Source organism: Palaemon carinicauda, chromosome 12, assembly GCF_036898095.1.
Source record: "Palaemon carinicauda isolate YSFRI2023 chromosome 12, ASM3689809v2, whole genome shotgun sequence".
NCBI classification, from domain to species: domain Eukaryota; kingdom Metazoa; phylum Arthropoda; class Malacostraca; order Decapoda; family Palaemonidae; genus Palaemon; species Palaemon carinicauda.
The window spans coordinates 64,058,716-64,083,715 of NC_090736.1; the positions used below are offsets into that span (position 1 = coordinate 64,058,716).

The 25,000-nt window shown below is 38.4% G+C and overlaps 1 protein-coding gene across 1 annotated transcript in view; it reads right to left on the reverse strand.

The window, feature by feature from the left end:
* LOC137650856 (uncharacterized) overlaps window positions 1-25,000 on the reverse strand; it is a 54,071-nt gene that overhangs the window by 22,418 nt on the left and 6,653 nt on the right. The window contains exons 3-6 of the mRNA XM_068384012.1: window positions 22,465-24,108; window positions 21,853-21,968; window positions 7,856-7,987; window positions 3,352-3,546 (exon numbers count right to left, since the gene is read on the reverse strand). Of these exons, the coding sequence (XP_068240113.1) occupies window positions 3,352-3,546; window positions 7,856-7,987; window positions 21,853-21,968; window positions 22,465-24,108 (2,087 nt within the window). The remainder of the gene's footprint in view (window positions 1-3,351; window positions 3,547-7,855; window positions 7,988-21,852; window positions 21,969-22,464; window positions 24,109-25,000) is intronic.

Below are 25,000 nucleotides of genomic sequence, written 5' to 3' on the forward strand. Positions count from 1 at the left end.
TTATATCATTATTGAATACCATTGTATAGAAATCCTCTACAATTTTTATCACTCCATCTCTATTGTGGATAGCATTTCCATTTTCATCTTTTAAAGCAAACATCTATTGGCACCCTGTTCCAAGTCTTCTTTTCATCAATTTGATGGTTCTCCCTTTCTTTAGTGTTTTCTCCATTTTGGTCTGACTGTTCAACAATATCTTGGGTCTTTAGTTTTTTTTTTATTGTTTTGGATAGTTCTGCTACTTCTATTTCATCTCTCTTGTATCTTATCGTAATTTTCAATCTTTTCTCTATTAGGTTTTGGTCATTTCTGATCGTTTTCCTTGATCTTGTTTAGGGAGTCTTTCCATTCCACCTATATCTTGTGCTAATTCCAATAGAATTTTTTTTTTTTTTAAATTACAGTACATTTCTTCTTTACTTGCTTCCATTTCATCCTATAGCTGGAAGTACCTATTTTTATAGCTAAACTAAACTTATCAAACTTTCTTTTTTTATAACAAGAGTGCTTAGTTTCTATCTTAAAATTAAGTTTTCTCTCTTTTTCCTTAGATCTAAAAAAAATTTGCTCCTCAACATTTTATGATCACTTGACTATAATTTTTTTAACACTTACAATTTAATTGAATTGACTATTTCACAGAGAATAAATTTTATTTCATTTTTCTTTTCTTCATTTGGGCTTCCCCGCGTTCATTTTTTATGTTCCTTTTTATAAAAGAAGGTGTTCATGATTATAAGATTGTTTCTTTCAGCAAATTCTACAAGCATGTCTCCTCTGTCATTCCTTGTGCCTACTCCAAATTCACCTACTGCTGATTCTTCTCTATTCTTTTGACCTACTTTAGCATTGAAATCACCAAAACAAATGTAAACTGAGTCTTGTTCTTTTTCATAGATATCTCCAGATCTTCGTAAAAATTTCTATTTATTCCTCTGTACGGGATGTTGTTGGGGCATACATTTGAATGATCTTCAGTTTATATTTGCTATTTAGTAGTTGCTTCTAGTCCACTGCAAAGACAAAGACCTCAGACATGTCAATTTATTTCTGGGATTTGGAAAGTTTTCATAACCACGCTAGCCAGTGTGGATTGGTGATAGTGGGAGATTTTGTGCATCGCCATGATCAGCAGAGCTGTATTAGTCAGGGCCACCCATACTAGGTTAGTTTCTTGTGAGTGATCAGATAAAAGTCTCCCTCCATCATCAATCCCAACTTGATCACAGTGGTGATGAAAACTGGCCAAACCCAAGACATAAATAAATACATGTTAAAGGTCTTTGTCCTGCAATAGACTAGGAACGGCTGCATTTGTTGCTGTTGTTTTGTGTGTATATATATATATATATATATATATATATATATATATATATATATATATATATATATATATTATATATATATATATATATATATATATATATATATATATATATATATATAAGTGTAATCTGTAGTTGTTAGTTTATCAAGATATTGAAACGATATAGTATTTAAGACTGACGTTACTGTTAATAACACTGATGGAATCCTTCATTCGTCTTGAACATCATCAAATTGCTATCAATATCATTCATTATCAAGTCAATAGCATTTCCTCTGAGAAGTTTTGGCGAGCCATCTTTTCTTCTATTACCATCTATCGATAAGATCAGCTGATTATTCTCAAACTGTTTGGTCAACTATGATCATAGACTCCTTTAAGGAAGGACTGGAACGTCCCCTGCTCGGGGTTTTTAACTTGAGTCTGGACTAAAATGACTTCTAGAAGGGCTAGAAACACGTTCTCTGGATCACAATGGGGGTTTTTGAGGATGGTGAGTTCAATAGTAACATTTTCAACACCACCTGGGGTCATCTTCAAGGTCTAAAGGTCATTCATCAAGGTCAAGTTTGTGAATTTTGGTCATTTTTGCTCGTTTTTTTGTGTGTAACTCATAAATGGTGAGAGATAGCTGATTATAATATGAGGCAAGTCTGCAGAGCTGTCCGAATTTAATATATATTGTCATATATCGTCCTTCAAGAAAGGACTGGAACGTCCCCTGATCGGGGTTTTTAACTTGAGTCTGAAGGATTAACTTTAGTCCTGGACTAAAATGACTTCTAAGAAGGGCTAGAAACACGTTCTCTGAGTCAAAATGGGGGTTTTTGAGGACGGTGAGTTCAATAGTGACATTTTCAACACCACCTGGGGTCATCTTCATCATCTTCAAGGTCAAAAGGTCATATTTCAAGGTCAAAATAGTGAATTTCAGTCATTTTTACTCGTTTTTGTGTGTAACTCATAGATGGTGAGGGATGCCTGATTATAATAAGAGGCAAGTCTGTAGTTCTGTCCAAATTTAATATATATTGTCAAATATTGTATTACTCAAACATTCCAAACAAGCCCTAAAACAATGAAACACTAAAATAAGAAATAAAGAACGGTATTTCTCATCACAACAAAACTCAAAGACATTAACATTTGATTAGATGAACATCGCTAGACAATATATATTAAATTTGGACAGAACTACAGACTTGCCTCTTATTATAATCAGCCATCCCTCACCATCTATGAGTTACACACAAAAACGAGTAAAAATTACCAAAATTCACTATTTTGACCTTGAAATATGACCTTTTGACCTTGAAGATGATGAAGATGACCCCAGGTGGTGTTGAAAATGTCACTATTGAACTCACCGTCCTCAAAAACCCCCATTTTGACTCAGAGAACGTGTTTCTAGCCCTTCTTAGAAGTCATTTTAGTCCAGGACTCAAGTTAATCCTTCAGACTCATGTTAAAAACCCCGATCAGGGGACGTTCCAGTCCTTTCTTGAAGGACGATATATGACAATATATATTAAATTCGGACAGCTCTGCAGACTTGCCTCATATTATAATCAGCTATCTCTCACCATTTATGAGTTACACACAAAAAACGAGCAAAAATGACCAAAATTCACAAATTTGACCTTGATAAATGACCTTTAGACCTTGAAGATAACCCCAGGTGGTGTTTAAAATTTTACTATTGAACTCACCATCCTCAAAAACCCCCATTTTGATCCAGAGAACGTGTTTCTAGCCCTTCTAGAAGTCATTTTAGTCCAGACTCAAGTTAATCTTTCAGACTCAAGTTAAAAACCCCGAGGTCCTGACGTTCCAGTCCTTCCTTAAAGGAATCTATGACTATGATGCAAAATCAGTCAGTTTAATCGCCCAATCTGTCTTTCTTTCCTTTTGATTAATAGAAATCAATTGAAACTGGAAGAAAGTCAATGGTATACGTAATTGCAATTTTATCAGGAGCACTATCAAGGAATACAATAACGACCAACATCCACGAGCCTTACCTGGGAAAACAGAGTAGCCTGAACCAGCAGTCCAGTTAGGCCTACCATAATCCTCTCGTCGAAGGCGTCCAGAGGGAAGAAGAGGATGGAATATCCGATAATCATGATGATGAATGTCGTCAGATAAGTGGAGAAGATGTAAAAAGTGGAAATACTGTAAAATGTTAATTTCACCGCCAGTCCGCTGAAATTTCCCTGTGTGCCAAATGGTGGAAAGACATTAGAATATAAGAGAAACCGGTTGTTTTACAAAGCATAATTATGTATATGTACAGCTGGACACAGGAAATCCTAGCACACCTCGCCCTTCGCCCCCTTACTGCGCGGCGAGTAACCAGACAGCTAGTTCAGTAGAAGTCTGACAAGGTGCACTTTTTCAGAGCGAGGTGTGCCAAGAATTCTAGTGTCAAACTGTACCTGCAAATGCGTATGGAAATGTATGCACGTACTGTATGTATACAACCACATTAAATGTGTTTCACAATTTTCTTGGCTTTGTATTTATGTTTTTTGAATGGATGACTACATGTGGATACTGTAGTTATGCGTAATGAAAAAAAAAAATACAATGAACTTTCATGGCACTTGTTATTTCCGTTTGGCTGATTGGACAATAAAAATGAAAAGTAAGACTTTATCTATATGCATTATTTTGCAAATTTTATCAAGAATTGCAACCAAATACTAATCGGAGACTTCGTACAGAGGCAACGCCGGCAAAAGAACTAAGAATACGTTATTCATTGGAATCATGATTTTAATATGACAGTATTCTATGAAGTAAATAAGTGGAAGGAAACGAACAGCTGAAAATTTACTTGAAATATTGAAAGCATACCAAAATGAAAATTCGTGCTTCATTCTCATAAGCATAGTCGAAACGTAGTAAATTTTTATATGAGTCCAGCATGAATGAAACGTTTTAAGTAATAAGCAGTTGTAGACCTAATAATAATAATTATCATAATAATCCCAGCGCAAAAATATAGCAAAAGAATATTCCAAATGTTGAAATACTACAAATATACGGAATTATAAAATCTAGATTCTTATCCTTTGGCCGTGTCTACCTGGAATTGTAACCTTTTACATTTCCTCGGGGTCTTTCATTAGATGTTAATGGATAAACCTCTGTTCTCCAACTTTCTCTTTTTTTCGTGTTTATGAGTTGAGATTCCTTATGATGAACTTACGTACTGATCATCCTTTTACAATAAAGTTATGCAAAAACATATCTTTCAAATTCTGTCATTCAAACATTTACTGTTACCATCCCAAGTTTGTAAGTTTTGTCCTTCCCTCTAAAAGTTCACGATTTGTCTATTAAAATGTCTGGAGTCTTATGGTATTCTCCCTCTAGGAACCTGACCTATCCTATCCTTATGAGAGTTCCCTCTAAGAAATTAATCTAACCTCTCCCTATGGGATTCTTCCTCTAAGAAACTAAGCAAACCTATTGTCATTTTAATAAGATTACGACTACAGTTGCCACTCAACTAGTTGTTGTTGTTATTATTATTATTATTATTATTATTATTATTATTATTATTATTATTATTATAACTTGCTAAGCTATATCCCTAGTAGGAAAAGCACAATATTATAAGCCCGAGGGCTCCAACAGGGAAAATAGCTCAGTGAGGAAAGGAAATAAGGAAATTACAAGAGAAGTAATTTACATTAGAATAAAATAGTTTAAGAATCGCAACAACATCACAACAAATCTTTAGCATATAAATTATAAAAACTTTAAGATAAAACAAGAGGGAGAGAAATAAGATAGAATAGCGTGCCTGAGTGTACCGTACCATCAAGCAAGAGAATTCTACCACAAGACAGTGAAAGACCATGGTACAGAGGCTATGGCACAACCCAAGTTATCCAAGGAATTATCTTTTTTTTTATCCTACCATGTTTGAACATTACAATTGCATGTAGGTGAACTTGAAAATAAGATAGATCTATGATGTGATTCCGATAACTTTTGTGCTAATAACTTCTTTACTTTGTGACCATTATTTTTATTCCCTATCTTAACAATCTGCATCCGTCGTTGTCAATTTACGTTCAGTTTCTTGGTGGTTCCGTCACTCATTTTAGCTCATTATATATATATATATATATATATATATATATATATATATATATATATATATATATGTATATATATACATATATATATGTATATAAGAAGGTATATATATATATATATATATATATATATATATATATATATATTATATATATATATATATATATATATATATATATATATATATTAATGACAGACATATTTTTCTTGACATCTTTGATTTATCAATCTTCTGGCGGGTTGAATCATTCGCAGAATTTTCTTTGAGACGGAAATAAACCAGAACTGATTTCATAATACAACATTTTTAGTTTTGATTTTAAGGGCAAAATAAAGTGGCCATTGTACTAATTCGATCACATTTTGGTAATTACGTTCCCTATTTCAGTGTTCGCATTTTTTCGAAACGTAAAAATTCTGGTTTATATAATTCACAACATAGTTGAAATGGTATTATGATTATATGCATGAGGAGTTTGTCCAAAGTGTTCAAGCTTGAATTTCCCAAAATACACTGAAAAAAACCCGTTATGCAAATTTTAAGAAGCAAATTTTACTCCTTCAGTAACAATGCAGTTCCCAAACAGAATCAGAAGTTCTTGTTCATGGACTAAAGTGAATTATGCACAACTTCTGCTTCTATTTTTTTTTTCTCGTTTACTGGAAGATTAGTGTTTACATTTCGCTAAAGTTAACTGGGAATGAAAGTAGAACTAAGGCATTTGTTTAAATTCGTCCTTTAATCTATTTTCATCATTCAATATTTAGTTCAAGATGACAAATGAGTGATTGTGTTTCTTCAGTAAATATTTCACCTGATTCATCGAATGTACCAAACGTGATGCAGTTTCCTATTTAGGGTCCCTAATTTGAATACTTTCGAGCGAAATATGTTTATATACTGATTCTAATCACTACAGTACTTCTTTAAATATATCTGTTCTCTCATCTTAGGTAGTGCCATTGCCTATGTACCATGGTCTTCCTCTGTCTTGGGTTAGAGTTCTCTTGCTTGAGGGCACACTCAAGTACCCTTTTCTATCTTATTTCTCTTCTTCTTGTTTTTTTTTAAGTTTTTATAGTTTATATATGAAATATCTATTTTAATATTGTTACTGTTCTTAAAGTATTTTATATTGTTCATTACTTCTCTTTTAGTTTATTTCCTTATTTCCTTTCTTCGCTGAGCTATTTTCCCTGTTGGAGCCATTGGGCTTATAGCATCCTGCTTTTCCAACCAGGGTTGTAGCTTAGCAAGTAATAATAACAATGATAAATATCAAAACGATACTTTGTAAAAGCAAGTCTTCTTTCCCGCTTTTACTGCTACATTACAGGGTCGGTTGCCCGATGCATTCTCTCCACCAAACCTCTTCTCTCCATATCATCGTTCACCTTATCTTATCATCTAATTCTCTGCCTCCTTCTTGATCTCTCCTCCCACCAAAGAGGCTCCTCCAAAGCCCTCTTACTCCCTCCCCACCATCCATCCTTAACACGTGCCCACACCATCTCAGGCATGGCACTCTTCGAATACTTTCTAAAAATGAAGTGACTTGATAAAAAAAATAAAACAATAGCCACCGTCACATTAAAACTTGAATTGAAAAGTATTAGATGAACTTCATATCTAACATAAGCTTCCTCACAATCAGTTGATTAATAGAATTAATTAGAAACATCGTTATTATGAGAAATCCTTGAAAATACACGGCACTATTCTTGTCTGAATAAGAACTGTATCTCCTTGGTCAGACATATTAAACCCAATTGTTTCCGAACTCTGTATGGCTTATTAAAAAAAACAAAGGCTAGATAAGTACGTAATTGTATCCTTGCAATAGTGTTCCTTAGCTCCATTTAGTGACGAACTAGCGCCTCCTAAGTCACGTGACATAAAGGGACTCTAAGAAAGCTGAATAGATAAAGTTGTAACCAATCAAATTCCCCCCCCTCTCTCTCTCTCTCTCTCTCTCTCTCTCTCTCTCTCTCTCTCTCTCTCTCTCTCTCTCTCTCTCTCTCTCTCTCTTTATATATACATATATATATATATATATATATATATATATATACATGTATGTATGGATGTATGTATGTATGTATGAATGGATGTATGTATATATATATATATATATATATATATATATATATATATATATTTAAATAAATATATTCATATACATATAGATGCACACTCACACACATAAGTATGTATATATATACATATAGATATACACTCAGACATATGAATATATATATATATATATATATATATATATATATATATATATATATATACATATACATATATATATATATATATATATATATATACATATACATATATATATATATATATATATATATATATATATATATATATACCAAATGAATTCAGGAAAAAATATTCACCTCATCACTTCGTATCATGACCTCTGATCCGAGTTCATACTCGAGGCCTCTGCGGATGCCTTGAAAGTCGATACCTTTGTCAAACGGGTCCAATCTGACATAATCCTTCGTCACGCCGGACAGGAGGACAGCCTGAGGAAATGGAAAAAAAAAAGTTTTTTTTTTTTACAGTGCATAGAGTAAGTTGAAGCGATATATTTAAAGATAGGTATCGTATTATATATATATACATATATATATATATATATATATATATATATATATATATAAATATATATATATATATATATATATATATATATATTTATATATATATATATATATATATATATATATATATATATATATATATATATATATATATATATATATATATATTTTGGGCTCAAGCCATGTCGTCCTGATGGAAGTTCCTATAGGGTAGCTTCCTAGGGTATATTACAACTTCGGCGATATTCCCAGAGAATTTACCTTAAGGTACCCAGAATTCTAACTCCTGGAGCGAATATCCCTAATGAAAGGGATATCGCGACATATCAGAGGACGTATTCTTGACACGCCACATGGCAATCTGTACCCCAAACAGAGATAACTCATCGAGGGGTCACTTGGCAAGAAACGACAACGGGAAAGAAAAGGGGGAGCCGCTCCCAAGGCTCCCTCTTCTCCAGTTTCGTAAGCGTGCCTGGCGCCAATCCTGGCGCCATCTGTATTCCTTTTTGCGTAGCTTAACAACTCGGTGTTTTTTCCTGTGTTTCTCGCAAATCTTGGATTTATTCAGCTTTTCATGGCTTCTCCAACTTCGTTGGCCTCTGATAAGTTGAGTACCATTTCTTTTATGTATAAATGTAGGCTCTTGGTAAATTTTTGAGTGATTAATAGTATTAATCTTTGTTACAAGAGCCGTTGCCTACCGGAGGCGTCATGGACGCTGTCGCTTGCTAGGTATGAGTTTTAGTTAGCCAGAGCGACATTCCCGGTTGTTTTGCTTTAATAAATTTTAGCTATTTAGCGTTACATAGGATTTCCTTTCGTGCGTTCAGTATTATTTTGGCGAAGTATTCGCCAACTCTGGCCTACGCTAGGCCATGTAGCCTAGTCGTTTGGTCCTAGTACTTCCTGCATGATTTTGGTTTTCCGAGTGTTTTTAAAATTTTATTGAAGCTTTAGGCTGTTTTTTATACATTTAAGATTATGTTGAATATTTCCAAGATAGTATACGAGTGAGTTTCGGTGATTTAGGTAATCGATTCTCTTGGTACCTAGGCTAAGTTGCTTATGGAGCCTTAGTATACTTTCTCATACTCCCCGGTTGCTTTCTTTTCTTCGGAGAAGGTATGCAATCCCTTTCCCTCTGTTTAAGCCTTGGGCTTATCCCCAAGTGGTTTATCTGAATTAACTTTCGACAAAACTATACTGAGTGTTACTGTACCTCCCTGTTCCAGTAAGTCTGGTTTCAGAGAGGGACAGAACAACAGAGTTTTTTAGTCTGAGTCTGTGTTTGTCTCGCTTGGGGTAGAGTCTCCCTCGCTGGCCTGTCACAGACATAGGAGGCTTAACCTCCTTAGGTCACTACCGAAGGTTTCTGTACGAGATGATTCCTTCTTTTGTGATCTAGCAGACTAGTCCTTGTTGCTGTTCTCGGTGGGAGGATAAGATCCTTTCCCTGGGAGTAGCAACACCTTCCTTGCTTTGGTTCATTGGGAGCTGGCAAGTATTGCTGGCATCCCTCCTTGGATCTCCCTTAGGCTAAGATGAGTTTTCTTGGCTGCGGGTGATCCTTCACTAAAGCGAGGTTGGTAGGACCCTCTTTTGTCCCTTCCCCCTCTATCTCTGTAATGGCCTAGCCTTTACAGTACTGTACGTCATTCTACATCTGCACCTAGAATAGGTTAGGATGTAGAATTGACTCAGTCCCTTGCCGGCCGGCAGAGTCTGCCGGCCGGCAAGGGTCTTCTGCTTTGAGTGCTGCCCGGACCTCCCTTGGTCCCTCATCCTTGCCTGCCTGTAGAGCCAGACGGCATTGGTCAGGAAGCCTGAATTAGATTCTCCCCTTCCTTATATGCACTCTTTCGGATTGCCGGGCTTGGAGGTAGTTTACGCTCTTATCCCGGCATCCATTCTGTTTTCTTCTAGTGCTGTACCCGACCCGGCTGCCGGCCTATGAGGCCGGCAGCCAGGCAGTCGTAGTCCTCTGGTTCTTTTGCTGCTGGCTGGCATTGGTTGTTTACCTTTGCCGGCCGGCTAATGTCAGCCCTTGTCTGCCGGTCGCTAAGAGCAGTGGCCGGCAGCCGGGTGCTACCTTGTGTAGCCGACATTGGCTGTTGCCGGCCGGCAGTTACTGCCGGCCGGCACATGCATTTGAACTAGCGTTCTGCCGCCTTTTAGCTGTTAAGTAGTATACTTTAAAGCTAGTTATGGTGTGTGCCGGCCGGCAAGTGCCGGCCGGCACATAACCTTCTATACTGTACCAGTATTCTTCAGTATAACATATACTGTAAGAAGAAAACTATAGTATAGGTTTTGGTACAGCACTGTGTGTTCTAACACTTTTGTGTTGTCTTGCACAGCCCTTTGCTGTTGCCTTACAGATAAGAAAGTGAGTTCTTTCTTGTCTATTATCCAGGATTTTAAAATCATTGCTTAGGTGTGAGCTCCACCTGTTTCCTCTGGAAACTTTTCATTGGTTATTCTAGAAGAGATTAACCATACGATTTTATTATCTGGAAGGCTGCAACGATTGGTTGTGAAGGAAACACAAGTGTGTGTCTTTCCTTTCTGAATTGTTATGCTAAACTGTGCATATCCAGTGATACGTAGTTCACTTGATACTCATGGAAATTTCTTCTCTTTACAGGAGGACCCTCCGAAGTGCGGAAGTGTTTTCTGCAACGTCCGCGGTAAGAACCTCTGCGGACATGAGTTTTGTAGGAGGCATGCAGCATGCGCTGTCTCCAAGGGTGATCTCCAGTATTGGGACCCTCAGGTATGTACCGTGTGTACTAACCTGATTACTGAGGCCTTTGATTCCCCTAGGACGGCGGAATCAAGGGATATAGCAAGGGAGAAGCTTCGTACCAGGGTAAGGGGCTTCCAGAACAACACCTCTGGACCTTATCTTCCAAGTGAGAAGATGAGGGTGTATCTTTTCCCTAGGGCATCAGCTGATGCAGTGATTCCCCAGCCTCAAGAGGAGATCCCCCAAGTTCAGATCCAGGTGGATGCTGAAGTCGCGGTCGCTTTGCAAGACATCCAGTTGGATGACAGGATGTCTGATGTGGACGAGCGTCTGGAGGAAGACCTCCTGGCAGGAGGCCAGGATGAAGTTCAAGCCCCAGACATTGTAGAGGAAGAGTCCGACGAGGTGTCGGCTACTCCGGTTCAGATCCCGGAGCCTATTCCCTCGACATCGTCTGCTCTCCCAGCAGAGCTGGGACAGGCCCTCTCCTCCATTGTTGGAATGATCCAACAAATGCAGAAGGAGAATCAGGAGAAGGCGGCTGCAATGGAACTGCGGATGCAGAGCCTTGCAGCATCACATGGGCCCCAGAAAAGGCTCAATGTGAAAGACCTTCCCTTGTGCTCAGATGTTAACCCATGGAGGTATGCTGAGCACATGCCGATGACGACTGGAAAGATCGTCATCTCGGATAAGTTGGGTTCAGTTCCCCTAGAGGAGGTGGAATTCTGGCCCAGCAAGGGGTCATATCCGGACTGTTATGTCCGGCTGAGGAAGGAACCAGCTTCAAAGGAGGAGACAGAGCCGAAGGAGGTCATAGTGATGGACCATGCTAAGGCTCAAGCTTTGCTTTCATCCTCGATGAAAGAGAGGGGCTTCACGAACTCAAAGGTAGCTGCATTGAGTAAGAAGCTCCCTTCCTTTGTGTCCTCTCCCGCTAGAGCCTTCCCCTTTTTACAGAAAGGGTTTGCGGCTGTACTAAAAGCAGTCGAGGCCGGCAAGCCTTGCCCCTCCCTGGAGGAGTGTAAACCCTTGTCGCTGGCCCTGCCTATGGACCACAAAGACTAGAAGGACGTCCATCTTACCTTCTCAGTTGGGAAGTTGGAGGCTGATATTGCCGGACGTCAGTTCGGCGAGGACCTCCCTAAGCTGTCTGACTTTCTTTTGCGGAGAGAGCTCGAGACAAAAGAAAGACTGGCTGCCTCAATGTCTCTTCAGACTACTCTTGAGACGATGGCAAGTGACCCCAAGGTCCATGAAATGTTCATGGTAGTGGCCAAGACTCATCTGGCCACAGTGATGAAGGATCTTGATAGCTTCGTCAGGGCGAGGAGAGCTTGCAGGGAGTTCGTGTTCACCTCGGCTAAGGTGAGGCACGAGCCAAGGAAACTAATCTCCTCCAACATTTGGGGCAAAGACCTTTTCCCTACCGAATTGGTCAAAGAAGTTGTTGATAAGGCCGCCTCGGAGAATAGAAACCTTCTCCAGAAGTGGGGCCTGGCTATCAAAAGAAAGTCTTCCCCGGATGAGGGTCCTCAACCAAAGAGGAAGACTATGAGGACTAGGCTACCGTCTCGGCCAACCAAGCCTCTTAGACAGCAACAGCAACTGCAATTGCCATTGCCTTCAGTGCCCCAGATGGTGGCACAAACCCCGACCACATTCCAGTGGGTACCCCAGGCTGTGTCGACACAGTCCACGGCATTCACCCCAACGTTCGAAGGGCAGTCTACTTCCTTTCGAGCAAAGCCTAGAGGAGCAGCCAGAGGCTCGTCTAGGCGCCCCTCAAGGGGAAGGGGATTCAGGGGTGGTCGCGGTCAGGGAGGCAAGACCTCAGGACGGCAGTCCAAGTGAGATGATGCCGGTAGGAGGGAGACTTCAGAATTTTCGGGATCGGTGGACCTTCGATCCCTGGGCCCACAGCCTACTCAAGAACGGACTGGGCTGGAGCTGGTACAGCACTCCACCCCCGTGCCCTCGGTTTTTCCAACACTCCACCCCCGTTCTGGAGGAGTACGTTCAAGAACTGTTGGAGAAAAAAGTGATCCGAAGGATGAAGTCCATCAAATTCCAAGGGAGGCTGTTTTGTGTTCCCAAGAAAGACTCGGAAAAGCTCAGAGTCATTCTGGACTTGTCGCCACTCAACAAGTTCATAGTGAATTGCAAATTCAAGATGCTAACACTGCAACACATAAGGACCTTACTGCCCAAGAGGGCATATTCCGTCTCCATAGACTTGTCAGACGCCTATTGGCACGTTCCAATCAACCGTCGACTCTCCCCCTACCTAGGGTTCAAGCTACAACGAAGACTATACGCCTTCAAAGCCATGCCATTCGGGCTAAATATAGCCCCAAGGATTTTCATGAAGCTTGCGAGCATAGCTCTCAAGCAATTACGCCTAAAGGGAATTCAGGTAGTAGCCTACCTGGACGACTGGCTGGTGTGGGCAGCATCCGAGACAGAATGATTGCAAGCTTCCAGTCAAGTGATCCAGTTCCTAGAGTATCTAGGCTTCAAGATCAACAGAAAAAAGTCTCGACTTTCTCCATCTCAAAAGTTCCAGTGGCTGGGAATCCACTGGGACCTAATGTCACACCGTTTCTCCATCCCGGCGAAGAAAAGGAAGGAGATAGCGGGTTCTGTCAAGAGACTTTTAGATTCCGAAAGGATATCAAGACGCGAACAGGAGAGGGTACTGGGCTCTCTCCAGTTTGCTTCGGTGACAGTCCCAGTGCTAAGAGCACAGCTAAAGGATGCAACTGGAGTTTGGAGAAGTTATGCATCAAACGCGCGAAGAGATCTGAGAAGACCAGTTCTGCTTCGGCTACGTACTCTTTTCAGGCCTTGGTCCCAAGCCAGACATCTAAAGAAGTCGGTTCTTCTTCAGCCACCTCCCCCGTCGGTGACGATTCACTCAGATGCCTCGAAGGAGGGATGGGGAGGTCACTCTCATCGGAAAAAAGTCCAGGGGACTTGGTCCAAGCTATTCAAGACCTTTCACATAAACTTTCTAGAAGCTATGGCAGTGCTCCTTACCTTAAAGAAAGTCTCCCCGCATCACTCAATCCACATAAGGTTGGTGATGGACAGCGAGGTAGTTGTGAGATGCTTGAATCGACAAGGATCGAGGTCACCACCTCTCAACCAGGTGATGTTGGCCATCTTCCGATTGGCGGAAAATAAGAAGTGGTACCTGTTGGCAGTTCACCTTCAAGGAGTTCGCAATGTGACAGCGGACGCTCTATCCAGGTTCACACCGATAGAGTCGGAATGGTCCTTAGACGCAGGATCATTCTCCTTCATTCTGAATCAAGTCCCAGAACTGCAGATAGACCTCTTTGCGACGAAAGACAACAAGAAGTTGCCCCTGTACGTGTCCCCGTACGAGGACCCTTTAGCGGAAGCAGTGGACGCGATGTCCCTCGACTGGAACAGATGGTCCAGGATTTATCTGTTCCCTCCTCACAACCTTCTGTTGAGGGTCCTCAACAAATCAACAAACTGAGATCCTTCAAGGTGGTAGCGGCAATAGTGGCCCACAAGTGTGGTTCCCCCTGGCATTGGAACTACGGCTGAAGTTTGTACCGCTACCAGATCCAGTTCTGACCCAGCGAGTCAAGAAGTCGACTGTCTGCGCTTCATTACAGAAAACCCGGACCCTGCAGCTCATGATTTTCTCTCCCTAGCGGTGAGAAAGCGTTTCGGGATTTCGAAAGCCAGCATAGACTTCGTAGAGGAATATAAGTGCAAATCCACTAGAAGGCAATATGAGTCATCTTGGAGAAAATGGGTGGCCTTTGTCAAGGCGAAGAACCCGCAGGAGATCTTGACAGACTTCTGCTTATCTTTCTTCATCCACCTCCATGGTCAAGGGTTGGCAGCTAACACGGTTTCGGCGTGTAAGTCTGCTTTGACAAGACCCATTCTATATGCCTTCCAGGTCGACCTCGCTAACGAGATATTTAATAAAGTTCCGAAAGCCTGCGCTAGGCTCAGACCTTCAGCACCTCCACAGCCCATTTCATGGTCTTTAGACAAAGTTCTTCATTTCGCTTCTCTGTTGAGCAATGAGGAGTGTGCGTTAAAGGATTTGACACAAAAAGTTATTTTCCTATTTGCACTCGCGTCCGGGGCCAGGGTTAGTGAGATTGTAGCCCTTTCGAGAGAGGCAGGTCGTGTTCAGTTCCTGGATGGGGGAGAACTGAACCTGTTTCCGGATCCTACGTTTCTCGCCAAGAATGAGTTACCCACCAACAGGTGGGGTCCCTGGAGAATCTGCCCTCTGAAAGAAGATGCATCTCTATGTCCAGTAGAATGCCTAAAGGTCTATCTTCGTAGAACTTCAGACTTCAAGGGTGGTCAACTATTCAGGGGAGAAACATCAGGCTCAAATTTATCTCTGAATCAACTCAGAGCGAAAATCACATATTCTATTCGCAGAGCGGATCCTGACAGTACACCCGCAGGTCACGATCCGAGGAAAGTTGCCTCATCCTTAAATTTCTTTAATTGTATGGATTTTGAACATATCCGTTCATACACTGGCTGGAAGTCTTCCAGAGTGTTCTTTCGCCACTATGTGAAGCAAGTAGAGGAACTAAAGAGATCTGTGGTAGCAGTGGGTCGCGTTGTTAACCCTACTGTTTAACTCTGCGAGGAACAGTGGTTTTAATTGGGACGATTGATTCCAGGGTGAGTGTGTAGTTACATACAGTACTACAAATTAAGTGAGGGCACTGAGTTGCCCACGTAGACTGTTCCATTTCCAAAGGTGAACCTAGCATAAGTCCAGACATGTGTGCCGAGCGTTTTCTAACGCTAATGTGATTGATTTGTAATACAGACTTTTATGACTTTGATACCTCGGTATCTTAAAAGTGGCAATAATGTTTTTTCTTTCAGATAAACAAGTTCTGTTTATTATCATACTTATGCTTAAAGTTTGGGTTATCCTCTTCTTATATATATATATATATATATATATATATATATATATATATATATATATATATATATATATATATATATATATATATAATTGTTGTTAACCTGTCTATTTATTGCTTGTCAATAAACTTGTTCTTTAGAACCTTGCGTCTCCTTCACCTGTGTCAATTTATTGGTATAATTGAGCATTCATTCTATGTACTTTATCTGGGATAATTCTAATAGAATTGTTCCTTTATGCAAGCTATGTTGCATTGGTTTATGCTTTCCCTTAACGGGAGGACTCCGTCCCAGAGGGGGACGGTGGCGGTTTTACAAGTTTCCTCCTATGCGGATATAAACCTTTGTCCAATACAAGTATTGTGCGGAGAACTGGTCGATATTTCATATTGACGCAGGGGTTCTTTACAAACTATGCTTTACTTAATATAGGGTGAGACCACTATATTAGCTTGCCTGGTAATCATACATAAGTATATGTACTCTTCGAGACTTTTCCAGAGTCTAGTAGGACTCTTCCCTGTAGGGGGCAGGAAGCTCTAACATAGTTTATGGTTAGTTGAAAAGATGTATAACGGTAACATCTTAGGTCTCTAGGTCTAGTCGACAAGGAAAAATTACCTCTGGGGAGTACGGGGATACAGTAATGCTCTGGTATACTTCCATCAGGACGACATGGCTTGAGCCCAAAAAACGGATTTTGAGCGAAGCGAAAAATCTATTTTTGGGTGAGATGGCCATGTCGTCCTGATGGACCCGCCCTTCCATTTCTATGAAAGGGCTGTAGGACCCCTCCCTACATACAGTATCTGTAGCACCTCGTGTACGCTACAAGGAATACAGATGGCGCCAGGATTGGCGCCAGGCACGCTTACGAAACTGGAGAAGAGGGAGCCTTGCGAGCGGCTCCCCCTTTTTCTTTTCCGTTGTCGTTTCTTGCCAATTGACCCCTCAATGTGTTATCTCTGTTTGGGGTACAGATTGCCATGTGGCGTGTCAAGAATACGTCCTCTGATATGTCGCGATATCCCTTTCATTAGGGATATTCGCTCCAGGAGTTAGAATTCTGGGTACCTTAAGGTAAATTCTCTGGGAATATCGCCGTAGTTGTAATATACTCTAGGAAGCTACCCTATAGGAACTTCCAGCAGGACGACATGGCCATCTCACCCAAAAATAGATTTTTCGCTTCGCTCAAAATCCGTTATATATAAATATATATATATATATATATATATATATATATATATATATATATATATATATATATATATATATATATATATATACATATATATATATATATATATATATATATATATATATATATATATATATATATATATATATATATATATATATATATATATATATATATATATATATATATATATATATATATATATATATATATATATATATATACATATATGAAAGAGAGAGAGAGAGAGAGAGAGAGAGAGAGAGAGAGAGAGAGAGAGAGTGTTGTGTCTGTCTTTGTATGCATATATGTATAAATTTATACAATGTAGACCAATTTACAGACAGAAGTTGCAAAGATAGTTTTAAAAACCTTTTCTTTAGCAACAAAGGAATCTCAAAGTAATGTACAACAGTTATTTTCATAAATACGCCCAATTTGAGTTCTATCTAAATGATTAAAAAAATTCCATTATTTTTTTGCCAACAGTTTTGATCTGTCTGTATTCACTTCTGTTTAAGAAGATATTACAATTAACCTATAAATTCGCTCGATAGTTTCATTAAATGATGTCAGAGATAGGTTTGCATAAAACAATTAGGCATTTCGCTTATATAGCGAAATTTCTTTATCAACATTATCTGTCTTAGACTGAAGTTTTTCTTTGATATTTTGATAAGCTTCATTTCCTTTCCTGAAAAGAGTTGATTGAAACAGATGAACCAGTCTCCTGATCTCTGCTCTTGATCTAGTGACAATGATTTCTGTTTGGACTGAAGAAACCGGTGCTAGAGCAGAGGTGCAATTGGGGAGATCCCCTCAGGTGATATTTTGGAGAAAGGAAGCAGGAATGAAGATTAAGTACACTGTTGAAAAAACACGTAATTTTAATCAGAAATTCTACGTAAAAATAAACTGTTCTCAGCTGAATTTCAGTAAATACAGGCGACCGTAATTTTCACCCTGCGTTGATATTATCTTTTACGGGTTGGTGACTGTAATCTCACTCTACATCTATATATCCATTTTTAAAACGGTAAATGCTTGGCAACATTTATTCCAGGATTTTTATCGTTTTTTAGGGCAAATTTCTAATCGTAAAATGTGTTCAGCAAAAGGTCGAAGGTATGGGGGTATCTCATTTGAGTTGGCCTTTGTTATACCTGCTATGCGACCTCTCCCCACATTTATACTCTGGAAATCAATAAATTTCGGATTAGCCGTATTTTCTCTCTGCTATCAAATTTGAAACTTATTCCTTCTGGTTTGTCTACTATCCACTTTCCAACCAGAAATCTGTAGATCTTCATAATCCTTTTATTGATCACTTATTTTTCTGAAGTTTTTATTTTCTTTCATTTGTGTCACAGTAAAGTCGTTTGGTTGAAGTATCTTTTTTTTTTATTTATTTTTTTTTTTTAAACGCTTGGTTTCAGTTCCAGGTTAATCAGAATAGATACTCAACAGAACGTCAGCTGGACAAGCCCAGCAACCACCACCTGCGGTGCCCAACCACAGCAGTGGCCTCCCCAGTAAACAGCTTAAACTCACGGTCCCGGGTGGGAATCGATTTGCTGTCATGCGAATGCTAGGTTACCACGTTACCACGGTATTAGCCAGGAGGCTAGTATTTCCATCCCTTATTCATGAACAGCAGAGTACCATAAACTTTTAAAGACAAAGCATCCTAGCAATTCTCATTTTGCACTCACTCAGATACATGTAATGAGAACCAAATGTTTTTCTCTGAAAGGAAAATGGAGCAGAATAAAAAAAATCCTCTGATACCTAATATCTAACCTTGAAATAGCATTTCAATGAACAGCACTTTTGATCAAATCAAACCAGCAATTATCCCAAATATTACATTTTATCTCTTCATTCTAGTAAGAATATATACTTAGTAGCATTTCATTTGCACACAAAATTATTGTTATGCAAGACTTTGTGGCCTTTTCCCAATAAGACTGATTAGTGATTAATTTCGACTAATGAAATGCGGCTTAGTTTTCACTTTGATTGAATATTCAAGTACATACTACCGCTAGAGTTATTGGTGACTTTGACTGGCCAGTCAGTACTATACTGGATCCCTCTCTCTGGTTATGACTAATTTTCCCTTTGCCTACACATGATACACCGAATAGTGTAGCCTATTCCTTCCACATTCTCCTCTGTCCTCATACAACTGACAACACTGAGATTACCAAACAATTCTTCTTTGCTCAAGGGGTTAACTACTGCACTGTAATTATTCAGGGAATACTTTCATCATGGTAAGAGTAGAAGAGACTTTACCTATGGTAAGCGTCTCTTCTAAAGCGAAGAAAACAAAAAAATCAAACCTCTGTTCTCTTGTCTTGGGTAGTAACATAGCCTCTGTACCACAGTCTTCCACTGTCTTGGGGATAGAGTTCTCTTGCTTGAGGGTACTCTTGTGCACACTATTCTATCTTATTTCTCTTCCTCTTGTTTTTTAAGTTATTATAGTTTATATATGAAATATCTATGCTATTTTATTTGTTTAATCCTTTTCTTGTAGTTTATTCATTTCCTTGTTTCCTTTCCTCACTGGGTTCTTTTCGCTGTTGGAACCCTTGAGCTTATAGCATCCTGCTTTCACGTATTGAAGCTCATTCAAGACATTTATTTAAGGTAGAAATCCCATTCTGAAGGGGCCTGTACTTTCTTTGAAAAAGAGAGAGGTATCTATGTGAATGGTGGATGGACTTCTTCATTAGGCGCCAAATTCGAACTTCTTAAGTCCTCATCATTGCAAAAGTCCGTACCTGGCAGAAAGGGCCAGGCAATCTAAAACAAGAAGTTATCTTGGTCACAAAGGATCAAACTATTGCCTTTTTTGTTTAATATCAGTTAAGGTCGGTCACGGCAACATGGGCTGGATCCAACTGCTGCAAGGGTCTGTGCAACCTTGCAGAGGTGTGACAGCTGGTTCCAACCCAATACTTTGCTTGGATTCCCTCCAGGGAATCTGTAACCTTTACGAAGCTGTGTTAGGAAGGTACAAATTAGCAGATCTGAACCCTGCGACTGGCCAAGCTAGCCGGCAGGTGTTACCCTAGCTCAAGAAATATGCAGAGAGATAAACAGAATAGTCAAGAATCTCTCAACCAACAGACTAACATAGTCTAACGGGCGTCCGAGTGAGCAGGTGAGCATCAGATAAGCAATGGAAAAGAATCAAAGTGCTTGACTCCCACTATGTGGATTGTAGGCAAAATATGAAGACGAAGTCAAGACTAGCTTCGGGAATCACCAAAGCATCGTGCAGTGAAGAGATGTGAGGAGATAGAGGGGTAATACGAGTTGAAGACTGAAATTAGGAGTTATACCGACGGAAAGGTTTAGGTAAGGTGGCCTGAGTACCCTTAAAGAGAATGCTCAGGCAAATGAAAGAAGATTCTGACTGATTGGAAGTTTAGAAACGAAGCATTAATCAAGGATTGCAACATCTGTTTTGAATCTTATTCCAAACAATTACGTCTTCAATAACACAATAAATTGGCAATAAATTACGTGGTATGGAAACATACCTTCTTAATTATAAGAGAATGAACATAAGTTCATATCTATTTCGTGTCCACATATATTTTTTCTCTCTCTCTCCTTATATATATATATATATATATATATATATATATATATATATATATATATATATATATATATATATATATACATTATTACTAGCCAAGCTACAACCCTAGATGGAAAAGCAAGATGCTATAAGCCCAAGGGCTCTAATAGGGAAAAATAGTCCAGTGAGGAAAATAAATAAGGAAATAGATAAATGATAAGAACAAATTAACAATAAATCATTCTAAAACAGTAACAACGTCAAAACAGATATGTCATATATGAATTATTAACAACGTCAAAACAGATATGTCATATATAAACTATAAAAAGACTTACGTCAACCTGGTCAACATACAAACATTTGCTGCAACTTTGAACTTTTGAAGTTCTACTGATTCAACTACCCGATTAGGAAGACCATTCCACAACTTGGTCACAGCTGGAATAAAACTTCTAGAATACTGTATAGTATTGAGCCTCATGACGGAGAAGGCCTGGCTATTAGAATTAACTGACTGCCTAGTATTACGAACAGGATAGAATTGTCCAGGGAGATCTGAATGTAAAGGATGACCAGAGTTATGAAAAATCTTATGCATCATGCATAATGAACTAATTGAACAACGGTGCCACAGATTAATATCTAGATCAAGAATAAGAAATTTAATAGACCCTAAGTTTCTGTCCAACAAATGAAAATGAAAATCAGCAGCTAAAGACCAGACAGGAGAACAATAATCAAAACAAGGTAGAATGAAAGAATTAAAACACTTCTTCAGAACAGATTGATCACCGCAAATCTTGTAAGACTTTCTCAATAAGCCGATTTTTTGTGCAATTGAAGAAGATACAGACCTAATGTGTTTCTCAAAAGTAAATTTGCTGTCGAGAATCACACCTGAAATTTTAAAAGAGTTATACAAATTTAAAGAAACATTATCAATACTGAGATCCAGATGTTGAGGAGCTACCGTCCTTGACCTACTTACAATCATACTTTGAGTTTTGTTAGGATTCAACTTTATACACCATAATTTGCACCATGAACTAATTTTAGCTAAATCACTATTAAGGGATTCACCAACCCCAGATCTACATTCAGGGGATGGAATTGATGCAAAGAGAGTAGCATCATCTGCATGCTATATATATATATATATATATATATATATATATATATATATATATATATATACATATATACATATATATATATATATATATATATATATATATATATATATATATATATATATATATATATATATAAGTTCTTGTGATACCCACCATTGTGCAAATTTGGGAGTCAAATGGAAACGCCTCGAGATCAAAAATACAGGACGTCTTAACCGTCAGCTTTCGAAGAAGAACCAAAGGATTTTTCCGACCCTCGAAGATCAGAGCTGAAAAATATTATATGAATTAGGTTGGACTCCTGTACAAAAGATCTTTTCCGTTTATATTAAGTAGCAAACTATCTGAGAAGATGAATTGGTGAAAAAAAAAACTTTATTGATGATTATATAGTTTGGTAGAAAATAAAGATTTGTTTTATTGCATAATTTTTGAGATTAATTTGATAAAACTTACAATTTATCTATCACTACTTTGATCACCCTTTTTACCTCTCTGACTTATATAAAATATTTCGTTATTCAATTAAAGATTGATTTCTTTAATTTAAAGGCTTGGCACATCCTGAATACAGCTGTTTAAATGATTATCTACTGTACACGGTCAGTACTTCACGTCATCTTTAGTTTGTCGTAAGTTTTAAGATTTTTCTTTAAATGGTGAATGAATTTATGTTAGAAATTAATAAAGCTTGAATTTGTTTAAATTAATGTTTGATAACTCGTATTTGAAAAGTAATCCCTTTAAAGTATACTCATATTTTACCTTCTTGTACTTCCTGATCATTATCCGGGAGGGGATTAGACAATCTCTGTACTTTCAGCGTTGACCTCCTGACCTGAACATCACTCATAGTTTGCCCATCTCCCAAGAATTCGAGTTTCGGAAGCCAAGGAATGAAGTTAGATATGGTATTCAGTTCATCGTTCAAGTTCAGATGCTTGAATTGCAGCCTTTCGTCAGTCCACTGAAGTACAACCAGGACTTCGCACACAAACTGGAAATTCGCCAGATCAATCTCCCTTATTGACTGGATTGACATATGCATTTTGACGCTAACAGCCTCTCCTCCTTGCCTAGCAGGGGGGTCCGACGCATCGTACGACGGGGCTAACGTCAGGAAGTTACAGCCTAGCTCATCCGATCCGTCGGGGCAATCGGTTTCGAAGTTGCACCTGGCGTTGATTGATACGCAAGATCCTTCGTTGCAAGAGAACTGTTCTTTGTGGCAGGAGGTGATGACGAGATTAAGTTCCCTGACGCCACATTTGTCGTTCTTGACGATCCATGTGTTGAAGCCGATAGGATAATGAGCTGGTGATTTCATCTCTAACCTTGCCTGTATTTCAGGTTTGTCCAGACGGGACAGAGTCCATGACCCGTAGCTCGTAATGCCAGTTTCCTCGTCTCTGACTGGAGGATTCTTCACAATCTGAGAGTAATAAACCCCAGTAAATGATATTGTGTTATTTTCAAATACTAAAAAGTAATCTCGGTCAAACTCAGACTGGGGGCACAATCCTCTGGCTCGCAGCACAGCCACTTTGTTGAAGTGGCAAATGGCGCATCTCTCTTCACGGCAATCCTTGGAGAACCAGACGCCATGCCTTGACTGTACAGTGTCACTCCGGCCGACGAAAGACACGCATTTACTTGTCTGTGTTATATTCAACCCAGATCCGTAAGAAAACTGAGTGTAGGACAAAGGTTGCTTGGTGTCATAGTGAAGCCATTGCTGTGTTTCTGGGTCTCCAATAATGCCCAACCAGAAGGTATCGATAGTACTTTCACCGCATTCCTCTCCATAGGGTGTTACTTTCTGAAATAGCTCTCTCCTATCCGAAGAGCTGTAAGGCACTGACAGCTTTCCCCCTGATGTATGGCACACCAACTCACTAGCCTTGAAGGTACGAAGTTCGGGGAAAATGATCGTGAAGTTATTATCTTTGTTGCAGAAGACAGCCTCGAACATCTCATCTGTGTCTACATTCATGACTTCAAAGTCCTTTTCTAGGTTATTAAAGTCTACCTTTGCCTGCACATTGATATGAATGCTGCACTCCGTGTACGACGTCATCACCGAACTGGGTAGAACATAGTCATAAACTTTCAAATCGGCCAGGTCACCTCTGAGACTCTGCAGTCTGTTCAGCCCGCCGTTGTAAATGTCTTGATCTTGTCCTATGATTAGCATGCCCCCGCCGCGCACCACGTAATCGTCCTTCTCGGCCTTCTTGATTTTACCGCTGGACGCGATGCCGTTGTACGATAACCGCCAGTCCTGATCTTCAAGGTCCAAAGCTACGCAGATAGATACCCATTCTCGCATGTTTATGGGAATTTTCAGCTCTTCATACACAGGATTTTCACAACAGGCAAGGATGAGTATCTGTTTCTCGAAATTCATACCTGGAATGCAAGGTATGATCAATGTAAATGGACATACACACACACACACACACACACACACATATATATATATATATATATATATATATATATATATATATATATATATATAAATATATATATATATATATATATATATATATATATATATATATATATAGGCCTATGTTTAAATACATTTATATATATACATATGTTCGCATATATGAATGTATAAATACGTGCACACGAGCACACACACACACACACACACACATATATATATATATATATATATATATATATATATATACATAAAGTTTAGAATAAATTCAAATATTTTGCTGGCCTCTATCCATCCTTCCTTCATATAAAGTACGTATATAATATATATATATATATATATATATATATATATATATATATATATATATATATATATATATATTATATACGTACTTTATATGAAGGAAGGATGGATAGAGGCCAGCAAAATATTTGAATTTATTCTAAACTTTCAAGTATTGTGTCTCGTCATAAGGGCTGTGAATCATTGAATATACTTAGAGCGGCATTTATTTGAGACGTGAGAGATTATATTTGTATGAATTTACAAAAGTAAGTATATGCTGACTTGCATAGATATACCCCATATATATATATATATATATATATATATATATATATATATATATATATATATGTATATATATGTATATATATATGTATATATATATATATATATATATATATATATATATATATATATATATATATATATATATATATATATATCTCCAGCTGCTTCATTTTTTATCCTGGGTCCTGACATATGAGATTCATTGTTAAAAAAACATAATCAGATATACATACAAACATTTGAAAGAATGAATGAATGAAAAAGTATAATTCC